Below are 11,197 nucleotides of genomic sequence, written 5' to 3'. Positions count from 1 at the left end.
TGTTCAGTTTCTTGACAATGGTGAGCCTAGGTTATCACAGGATCATGAGTACTACTGCCAGATAACCGGACAGATGGCCTTGAGCTCCTGCGAGTGGGGGGACTTTGTTGTTTTCTCTCAGGACTGGATAATCATCGAGAGGGTGCGCTTTGATTATGCCCAGTGGGGAGCAATGAAATCTCGCCTAGATTATTTTTTCTTTAATGATATGCTGCAGTACTTCTGCCGTGAAGACTAGATCTCGAGTGTATTTATGGGTGTGTAGCTGTTTTTCTTTTTTTATCTTCCATTCAAGAATCATAAATACATTATTTTCTGAGCTGTAATGCCATATTTTGTGGCAGGTCTAGGAAAGCAGCTGGGGGCATAAGTGGCACAGGACAGGTGTACGGGAGAAGTCTTTGTGCTGCAGTGGAGAAAGTGAGGGTGATAATGGTTGGTTTGGTTTTTGGGGTTTAACGTCAAAGCAACTCAGACTATGAGAGACACCGTAGTGGAGGGCTGTGGAATGTTCGACCACCTGGGGTTCTTTAACGTGCACTGACATCGCACAGCACAAGAATGCCTTGCTTTTCGCCTCCATGGAAAGAGGATGCCCTCATACTCGGCTTAGAATGCTGCACTAATAGAATCATGCTTGGAGATGAGGTCTGACTGGAAATTAGTCAGTAATGCAACCACAGTCCACATCTGATTAATTAATGGTGCCAGGGTGAGAGGAACAGGACGGTCAAAAATGTGGAAGGACTTAATTCGCTGTATCCTTCTCTCAACATGAATCCTGAGAGATGCAATTTCTTGTGTTTCTTTCACTTCTGCTGCCGAAAACTTCCTGTTATGCAAAAATGGAGGAATGTTCAGGCCCACACCTTTCTTCTCTAGAAGATCTCCAACCTTGAAGCCTTTATCAGCCATAACGGCATCTCCTGTGTCAAGCGGAAGGTTTAGAAAGCCACTCTGAATGACTAATTCTCTGTCAGATATTGAACCTGTGAACAGTTCTGAAACAAAGGACAGGAGGCCATTTGGCATTATGCCAACAAGTCCTCTAAACGTGTTTGCAGACTTGTACGAAGAATATGTGCTTGACTGAAGTGCTAGTGAGCTGGGCACTGCACACTTGACTTCAGTTGCATCCAGAATCACTCTAGTTGCTGGATACTTTTCCACGAACACAGCAGGCATAGTTGCATCCACAGTCTCTCGTGATGCCCACAGAGGCAAGTTCTTCAGCTTAGTGTAGAGCAGACTGATCCATGTTGTGCATATCCTGGATACGGTTGCTTGCGAGATGTTGAACCTGTGAGCCAAATCCTGCTAAAATAGGCCAAGTCTTAGTCTGAACAGAACCAGAAAAAGCTCGTCGTCCTTGGTCAGCTTTTTTTTTCTTCCCTGACTATACAGGTTCTTTGGTTTTCTGCAATGCAAGTTGGTGTTGTAGTCTGGGTGGATATACTTCAGCAGTCCGACAAAGTGCTCGTAATCGGGGAGCCCAGTGTAAAACAAAATCCTCATCAGATTCTTTAATACGGCCCAAGCAGAAGGCAGCAGTCTTTGACTTTTCTGCTTCAAGCTGACGCCGCAAAACATTGTTGTCGCCTTCTAACTTGTAAACTGCTGCTGTTGCTTGTGCCAGTTCGTTCCTTACAAAACTACACTGTAGCTTCAGTCGCTGGATTTCCTTGGCCTGTGTCACTATCAATGCCTGCCCTTCAGCAAGGGAACTTTGCTCTGTTTGGGTTGGCAGCTGCTCGTCTGCAGCGCAGACTTCACTTTCCATTTATTCCTGTGGTTTTGAGCGCTGTTGTTCTTGCGGCTTTGTCTTTCTTGAATGCAAAGGTGTGCGTGCTTTCGGAGCCTTTCTTTCTTTTTTTGCGCGCGCGAACACGAACACGGTGGGAACCACTTCATCTCTAAGGATTCTTTTGCCACTTGCCACTCCTGGTACAAAGTCATCTCTTTTGAAGTGCTTTGAGCATACCTGTGTATGCATTGTGACTTGAAATAAAGGGCCTTCATCCCGTTTTATCGCAATAATCCATCTTCTGCGGAGAACAGGATCTCGCGGAAATCCGTGGTAGGAAACCTGAACAGTAAGTACAAGAGGGTTTAGCAACGATGAACAGGCACATTAGCGACTCGGTTCTAATATTGCGCTGCTCTGACGGCGAGAAAAATACCCTGAAACAGTAAGCGCGAACTTAGCACGGACGAAGCAAGCTAAAATACAACTGAACGAGCACGAGCTGCGGCAGAAGTCGCCACAGTTTTCGCTTGCATAACGTTTGTCTCGCGGGAGAACAGCATCATTATAAACACGATATACACGAATGCAGTTCACTTACAAATACAATGCTGCTGACTTCGCTCATCCTCTCTCAAGTTTAACTCATAGGAATACCTAATTTCAGAAACGGGGCGAAGCGCTACGCAAGCGCTGGTGGTGCCATTCAAGCGTGTCCACGCGGGCATGCAATGTCGCGCATAAGAAGCAGCTTGTGTCGAACAAAAACAAGTACACGTAAACTAGGAAGGCACAGCGTATACATGACACGGTGACGCACGACCGCAATAACAGAAATAGAGGTTGACACGACGCCAAACAACTGGCAAACAGCGTTGCACGGACGGGCGGCAGGTTTGGTTTTTTTTTTAAAGTGGCGCGTGAAATCACCGGTAAAAAAGAATTCCTACCTTGTTCCCCGACAGATCCTTGTACCCTCGCTGCGTACAGAAGGGGACACAGCAGTGGGACGGCATCGTTCGCGGGAGGGTGAGCTGCGACCGCACCACTGAAGAAGCATAGAGTCAGTGGAGCCGCAAACGACGCCCCTGACAAAATGGCGCGCAGTAGTTCGCGTTTTTCCTCCTAGATGGCGCGCCTTTTTGAATATCCCCTATTGGCAGTTAATTAATGTACCAACAAAATGTGCAGTGAACAATCGCGTAGCAGAATGCAGCACTCAGGCTTTCGCCTTTCACCACTTTAGCCGCTAAAGTTCCTCGTAATTTTTATTTATTCCGCGGTCTGCACGCTGTGCTTTGACTATCTGCCTGCGACTAACTTTTATTGTGACGAGCCTTTTGTTTTCTTTTCTTTTGAGTTTTTTTAATGCTCTCTTTTTCGCTTAAATTTTTTTTTCTTCTTTGAAACATTTAGGTATTTTCTTTTATTTTGAATTGGCGTTAAGCCTGGCAAAGCATTGCTGGTCCAGGCATCCTCTCTCTTTCTTTTATGGTTTTTTTTACATTTCTTTTATAGGACCAATAGAATGGTAGAAGGGCTGTGTTGTGGATTGTAAAAATGTCGACAGAGAGTGAAAGGCGGAGGATGCGGTCGTTAGCGAGCTTCGCGGAAACGTACTGCGCAACTAGGTAATGCCAATGTTCGCGCCCGTTCGCCATGCACCCTTTCCGAACGTGCGACCGCAACAAACACATTCGCCATTGCTAGATCGCCAATATAGAAAGGCTTCGATCCTAGAAAATCTGCGAGGGCAAGTGCAGAGCACAGCCACACGAAGAAGCTGCTCCGCCACCGAAAAGGCCAATTCGTGCTTTCAGTTGCTGTGCACTGCGCTGAGACCACACTGCTTGTAAGTTATGGTGTGTGGCCATTAGCAAGAGGAGCCCCAGGGGCCGTAATAGGAACGAAAAAAAAAGACTAATTACGCTCCTACATACCGCTACTGTTTATTATGGACTGCACAACCGTGCGAGGGGACAGCGCTTATCGTCAGTCCGTGCATTGCCCGCTTTCTTGGTGCTACTGTTGAACTTCGCTCCTAGTAGCGCGGTTTCCATGGATTATTTTCAGAGTAAAGCATTCGCTTTAAGACTGCTGTGCTGGGTGGCTGTCACTGTGCTGGGTGGCTGTCAAATGAGAACGACACCGTCTCTCATCTGATGAGATAGGCAGACGCCGTAGTGGAGGGCTCCGGATTAATTATGACCGCTTGTGCGTAGACTTTCGCGCAGCGCATGGGCTTCTTTTGCATCTCGCCACCATCGTGATTCGGCTGCCCCGGCCTGCATTCGACCGAGCTGAAGAGGGTAGTGACCACGCTGGAATAAATAAACTTGTAGACATATGATACGAGCATTGAAAATAACTGCAACGTGACAACAGAGCAATTGAAACGAACAAGTGGCGACAAAAAAAAAAGAAAAAGGCCATTCCTTTTGGAACGGGCGTCCGCGTGTACAAATCAAAGAGACGAAAGAATAAAAAAAACATCAAGCGCCACCTGCTAGATATAAAAAGAAGCTAACTACTAGTACGTCTTCTTCACCTTTATGTCGCCACCTGTCAGTATTCACTAATAATCTACATTGATCAACAAAACAAATATTAATAATGAGAAAAACTCCGCTAAGCTGCTTTGTTTATGTGGTTGTTGGCATCGCTCATATATATAGCTGGGGTCCCAGCTACTTGGATCAAGATACTCCAAAATGCTACGCGTTCCTCAGAACTGAAATCGAGTGGATGTTGTTAGGGTTATCTAGAGATACAGAACAAGTTTTTTGCTCGTTCTACTTGAATAATTGGTTGAGATAAATGAATTAACATTTTAAATACAGCTTGAAACGTTCCGACTTCGACAGGAAAGTTGTAGTGCTCCACAAATATTGTCCAGCCAAGACACTTGCATCGATAGACCTAGCGTGGCCGTTTTTATTCGGGAAAAACGAAAGCCAGCGGATTTTAAAAAAAAAATACCATATGACAGCACGCGCCGCGCGCCCGAATGTGCCACGATTACAGCGCCCTCATATGTACTTTGTAAAAAACATCGCCAGCGCTTCGTCTTCTCTTCGCTTGCGAGAAAAGGCTTCAATATTTGCTCGGCTCTGACATTACCCGCAGCGTATAGCCACGGCGCTCCGAAAAAGCTCTTCGTCTGCAGCCGCTCGCTCCTGGCGCGGAAGAACGCGCTGTCATTAGCCGTGTGTTCCGATATGATAAAAAGAGCACATTTTTTTTCCAGTGTTCAAGTGGAAGCGGAATCGAAAAAATACACACAAAACATGTATCATATGATGGACACCAGTGTGAGTCAGGAGACTTGTTATAATGCTGCTCTTTCCAAGCTGTGCCAACGGCTAGATGCGTGTGAGCTCAACTGACTATTGATGTGGTCCCGCGTACAACCGCTTCGAAGAATTTGTTTGCAGTGCGGAAAGCATGCCGTACTCAAGCGAGCAGAAGGCGAACATGGTCTTAGCCTCGGGAGTGGCACGGGCGACAAGAGGAAAGCTGCCAAGGTGTATCGAAATTGGCAGCGGGAGGGAAGGCCTAGCGCAAACACAACTATTAGGAGCACCAGTACTGTTGACTTACTTTTACGAACACCATTTTGTCGTCTTGTTACCATGTAAATTTTATCTATGAATTTTTCTAGGAAGGAAAGTTTTCCTGAACCGTTGGAGAAGATAGGAGAAAGATAAATTAGTCTGTAATATTCGAGGAACTTCTGATAACCTTTCTTGCAAACTTCAACTACTTCAGCCTCTTGTAGTTTTCTTTTTCAGAAAACAAAATTTTAAAAACCCAGGTTAAATAAACAGGTTAGCACAGATGATGTATGCCTGTAATAAATTTGACTGGCCTAATCTGAAAGTCATCTTCATCGTAGGCCAAATTATTAGAAAGTCCCTAAAACGTCGATATCACCTCAGCTTCTCAAAGAGAATGAAGGAATAGGCTCCTTTCTGTGCCACCATTGATCTATGGATAAGTAGTAGTATGACAGGGCATGCCTGTCACATCTGTGAAGAAGATGCTGAAAGCATTCAATATAACGGTCCCCTTGGGCACACTGTCACCATATATTAGGCTTTCGGTGGCACTGTCTCTCCATGGCTTCAAAAGAGAATTGGGATTCTTCCACAACAGGCTTGAATTACTGTCACGTATTTCGAGGTATTGATAGAAATGCCGATAAGAAAATAAAGGCGGCGCGGGTCTGCGGCGCGTGAAGCCCCGGGAAGCAGTGCTTTTACATTCTTGCAAGGGTGCGGGAATTTCTAAATGATAGTCGTTTCTTCTCTTCCGATGGTTGCTTTACTTCCGAAGCCTCTACTCAGAGTAGAAGCGCCTCAGAGGTCGGTGTTGTCTCTTTTACTTTTTAACATTTTTAAGCGGGACATTCATTAACTGTACCAGCTATTGAAGGCCTACCCCAATGCCCTGGATGTATGGCTGGGTAGGGTACATTTAATTCTCAACGTGAAGAAATCTGTCGTTCTCGATTTTCCTTCAGAATCGTTTCTTTATATGAGTCTACTGTATCGTGGCGCCAAAATCCCGCAAGTCGAGTCCCGAGAGTACCTAGGTACAATATACGACCCTCATCTAGACTGGCGACCTCATGTCAGAAGTGCAGTCCTAAAAGGTGAACGAGCGCTCGTGCGCCTGACGCGAATCAGGAATTAGACATTCGGTATGCGCAGAGACACCCTCTTATTTTTCTATAAGACTTATTCGAAGACCAGCTTTGGAGTTCGGTTGTGTTTTGTTCCCGAGTTGTCCAAGATACAAAATTAAACCTCTGGTTCTTTTGGAGAGGTGCGCTCTACGGCTTTTCCTCGGTTTGCCAAAATCAGCGGCAAATTGTGTCCCCTTTCTGGAACCACGCCTACGGTACTTGAACTCTCGCTTCCAGCTTCTCACAGTGCCCAGCTTTTTACGGGGACTTGAGCCTATGCCTGGAGTGGCTCCTCCAAGTTTTTTGACTAGCCCAGCATTGTTTTCGGGTAAACATGGGCCACTCTACAAACTGCCTCAATTTGTGTTCACAGAGCACCTGTTGTCTACAATTGCAGTTTTGCTTAGATCCGTGCAATGCGCTGGCAATGTGCAGGCTGCAGTAGCTGTTTGCTTGGACCATACGCTACCGCTATATGCAAAGCAGCTATCTGCCAATGTGCTAAATGGTCTCGTGGAGGAATACCTGTTCCAGTATCCAAGTCATGCTGTTATTTTCACAGATGCCTCTCAACAAGGCCAAAAAAGCAGCAGTTGGTGCTTATTCCCCCACACTAGATTGGCTTTATTCTATCTGTGTTATTCTATCCCTGCTGAATAACTCGCTATTGGTTTGGCCCTTCAAAAAGTTCTCCACAGTATTTCTCAAGTAATCATTCTATGGGACTGTCTCTCTCTCTTGGCAGCGCTTGAAATTTCGAGAACTAGTCTTTTGTATCGATCCCTAGTGTACGTTCTGCCACTTCATGTGCAAGAAGTGCGTTTTCAGTGGATCCCAGGGCACTGTGTCATTACTTCGAATTCTATGGCCGATTTCTTAGCGAAATCAGCCATGAATGGGCCTGTTGCTTATGTCGTTCTGAACCTTACACTGCTGGCTATGACCCCTTATGGACGTTACCAAATACACCAGTACTTTAGCCATGAGCCCATCCTTGATAGAGCACATTTCGAACATTTAAAATTCACAGAGAACATACATTCTTCCAGATCAAGGCAATGTGAGGTTTCCATGACGCTGTTGCACTGCAGGATTCTTCACCTTAACCTAGATGACGTTCTAGCTTCACACCGTCAAATCAATGTGCGTCATGAGGGACGTTGAGACGATACATCATTTCATCATCTGCTTCCGGCGGTTTGCGCGGCAGAGAATTCAGTTTTTGCAAAATACTTTCGCTCAATCACGGCTGCCGTTTATTCTTCCCGTCCTCCTCTCCTTCGGTGCAACCGTCAAAGGCCATGACCTTAAGCAGGTGGGTAAGCTTCTTCACTAGTGTGTTACTGAAACCGGGAGATTTTTATGTTAACTTCTCGATGTCTTTACTTTTCTCTCAAAATTTTTGTATTTAATATTATTGCTTTGAAATTCAGTTATTCCAAACACACCGCTTTGTTTCCTCGATTTTAATTCCGATTTCCTCAATTCTGCTATGATTCATGTTTTTTTTTTTCACAGATTCCTATATTTATATATTTGAGCCGCTTGGGATGAACATGGATGACTTCTTTTCTGTTGGGATTTGCACCAAACCCTGGCCAATATGTGCTAGCGTTTTTGAGGCAACAACAACAACAATGGCCCTGTCGCCCAGCGCACAATACTATTCGACACACGCTGCTTAGAGCAGTGCTGTTGACAGGTAAAGACACGGCATTGTGCCAAGTTTAGTCCATTGGGTGATTGTTCTGCCAGTTGATCTTCACTACACATAATGTAGCAGCTGCTTCACTCGTACAACAGCCAGCCTAGGCTAACGTATTATTTTCCTTGCACCAGCATGGAAGGTCTGCTCATAAGAGACAACGCGTAGATATCATCATCATCAGCCTGACTACACCCACTGCGGGGCTAAGGCCTCTCCCATGTCTCTCCAATTAACCCTGTCCTTTGTCAGTTGCCGCCACTGTATCCACGCAAACTTCTTAACTCTTTCGCTACCGCGCCATAGGCGATCGTTCGCATATGATCGATTCAAATCGCCCGCGCAAAAAAGCTAATTTTGGAGCGTTGTGGACGTGCTCCGCCATCTAGTTTGCGAGCTCAACAACTGCTCTTTCGATTGCAGCCTTGGTTTCAGTGTTTTGACATGAGGGGGCGCCGTGAAAAATAAAACTTTGAACGGCCGCAGCACCGTCAGCCGGAGAAAATGGCGTCCGCGTCGCCGCGCGCTCCTCGGAAGCGAAAGCTGACACCGAGCACGTCGGCCGGTTTTGGTTTCGTTTTTTGCGACGAAAGCAGCGGTTATTAGTCGGGCAACAATGTACAAACGTTGGATTTCGGTTTCGGCAGCGAGACTTCGCCTCGGGAGCCTGGAACGTCAGCGCGTACTTGCATGTAAGTTCTGTTTTCGTTCGCTGTGTGTTTTCTGCGGTGCATACGGTTTGTAATTGATGACAGTGGTTTATTTTTTTGCTTCAGGGTCTTGACAACGTATGGCGAAGACAGTTTGCCAAATGCTCAAGGTCGCGTCGCGTTTTTCAACCAAGACGACAGCTAGGTGTCCATATCGGCACATCGCTGCGGAGCGGTGCTCGGAGATTCGCTCGAGTTCTCGACTTTTTTTTGATGCTCTTCACGGCGGAAATGATGAAGATCGTGTGCGGAAACACTAATAAGTATGCATGGATGAAGATTTTCAGCAAATTCGGCGTGACGGCTCATGGGAAGACGTGAATCTGTTGGAGATTCTGATGTTCATTGGAATCATCATATACATTGGAATTGTTGACCTGCCACGACTGTATCTCTACTGAAATACCAGAATAATCTATTCTGGCCCTCTGCCATCAAAAATTATTTCTCAAAATTGGTTTTTCGCTTTTTTTGTTTTTCTTTTTTTGCACGTAACGGACCCGGATGATTCAGTGGCGGCAGCTTCTATTGGCAACACTTGAAAAGTGTCCTGGCTTTTGAAGCACATCGATAAAACTTATTTCATCGATCCTGATGTTTTAGAGCTTGCCTAAAATGCCAAATTTTATCAGCTGGCTTTCAGGGAGCAGCTCATTCAAGAAATCTTCGGGTATGATGAGGGAAAAGAAGTCCACGCCCCCAATCCTCTCATAGAATCCATTCAACACCAACCGAAAAGAATGAAAAAAAGAAGAAACTACAAGCTCGGCTATCAGAGAACAAGGGAGGAACAAAGATAAAACCTTATGTGAAGCACTTGTCAGTCTACCTCTACTTCACATCTTCACCTCTGACTGCTCTTCACAGTGGCACCACAGTCATGACCCCTGACTTGACAAGCCATGGAAAGTGCAGTAAATTTTTCTCACAGCTGAAACTGTGAATAATGACAGCTATAAACATGTGCAACAGTTTGTATATTCCAGTTTTCCTCTAATCATGTTCGGGCTTAGTGCAGCCAGTAATTTTTGTTTTTGCTATATACTTTTTTTGCGTTTTTAGGAAATTTCACAAATAAATGTTCATTTACTTTTGCACACACAACTCTGGTGTTTGTTTCATTCAGAAGTGTAACTAATAAGCTACAATTTCATGCATTGCAATATGTGCTGGGTGTATTAGTTCTTGAGAAAAAAAAATTTCTTTCAGTACGCTCCAAATCGTGCATTTTTCCGCGGTAGCGAAAGAGTTAATCTCATCCGCCCACCTAACTTTCTGCCGTCCCCTGCTACGTTTGCTTTCTCTTGGAATCCACTCCGTTACCCTTAAGGACCAGCGGTTATCTTGCCTTCGCATTACATGCCCTTCCCAAGACCATTTCTTCCTCTTGATTTCAACTAAGATGTCATTAGATATAAAGATGGCATTTCTCAAGAGTTTCAATTAGGGTAATTGTTTTGCGGGTCGTAATTATAGGAAACTTTAAAGTTGCTTGAAAAGTGCGAATTTATTTAACCGTCTTCTTTTTTACCATCGGATTCTAGTTTGTAGTGATCTATTTGAACAAGACTTAAAGGAAAAGTAGATGTCCACCTCTTCTCGAGGCTCCTCTTCTATATCCTTGGGTCGGGGACTGAAAAAAAGATAGCATTTTTTCTCTAAGGCAGCATTGCCCTTGTACAAAATGTATGCGTGTCCTATCAGAAAAAAAGGTAGGCATTTAAACTAAGATTAAAAATAACAAGGCAATATTATGTGCGCAGTCATGCGGCGCCGATAAAGACTGCTTTGAAATTTTAGGTTGCGTCGTTTAAATACTTTTTGCATAGACCAAATAATATCTATTTTACTTCTAGCAGCCGCGGCTTAGCGTCTAAAGAGCTCGACTGCCTTCCTCTATATCGTGAGTTTGAGCCATGCAGCAGTGGCTGCAATTAGAAGCCTTTCGAGGTTCGGAAGAATGTTGTGAGACTTTTGTGAGACCCGGTAAATATTTCTTGTTTGGGAGATGCAGCGCAAATTTTGAAGCAAGTCGTTAGCCATTATGTCACCTTTGTCATTTCCGTTCGCACCGGAGAATCTCTATTCTATCCAAAAATCTGGAATGTTATAAGTTAACCTAATTCACACTACACTAGTCAATGCAGGTGTAAACAACTTTTTAAAATAATTAGCTCTTTGGCGAAGCTGAAAGCGTCATTTCTCGCAAAGAAAAATGTCTTTACAACGAAGGAGCTCATTCTTGAAGAAACTGTGTGTCTTTCTGCCCTTTTATATCAAATCGGGACAACTAACAAGACGAACTATATCGGCGAGCAGGAAACTGCGACCGCAAGCGAAAGTTTCAAGTT

General features: G+C 44.8%; 2 protein-coding genes across 6 annotated transcripts in view; both read right to left on the bottom strand.

Moving 5' to 3' along the window:
- Positions 1 to 251: 251 nt before the first annotated feature.
- Positions 252 to 1,300, bottom strand: LOC149326531 (uncharacterized). Its single transcript, XM_089562834.1, has one exon. The coding sequence runs from the start codon at positions 1,183 to 1,185 to the stop codon at positions 610 to 612; it is 576 nt and encodes a 191-aa protein (XP_089418960.1). The 5' UTR covers positions 1,186 to 1,300; the 3' UTR covers positions 252 to 609.
- A 2,409-nt stretch (positions 1,301 to 3,709) lies between these two features.
- Positions 3,710 to 11,197, bottom strand: part of LOC149326530 (uncharacterized) — a 65,164-nt gene continuing 57,676 nt past the window's right edge. For 4 of the 5 annotated variants that reach the window (XR_016286223.1, XR_016286224.1, XR_016286225.1 and 1 more), the window contains one exon: positions 10,335 to 10,479. Coding sequence is in view for 2 of the 5 variants with exons in the window: in XM_089563175.1 (XP_089419301.1) it covers positions 10,460 to 10,479 (20 nt within the window). In the remaining 3 variants the exon portion in view is untranslated. Of the gene's footprint in view, positions 4,066 to 10,334; positions 10,480 to 11,197 lie in introns of those variants that run through there. The other variant, XM_089563174.1, reaches the window with a different exon arrangement.

The sequence above is a fragment of the Amblyomma mixtum genome, chromosome 10, assembly GCF_055824585.1.
Source record: "Amblyomma mixtum isolate Tamu chromosome 10, ASM5582458v1, whole genome shotgun sequence".
Classification (NCBI taxonomy): domain Eukaryota; kingdom Metazoa; phylum Arthropoda; class Arachnida; order Ixodida; family Ixodidae; genus Amblyomma; species Amblyomma mixtum.
Note: the sequence above shows the minus strand (reverse complement) of the source record. Positions and strands in the feature narration are given on the sequence as shown.

Coding starts and splice junctions, on each gene's coding strand:
- LOC149326531 (XM_089562834.1), bottom strand. CDS start 1,185: ATGCCTGCTGTGTTCGTGGAAAAGTATCCAGCAACTAGAGTGATTCTG.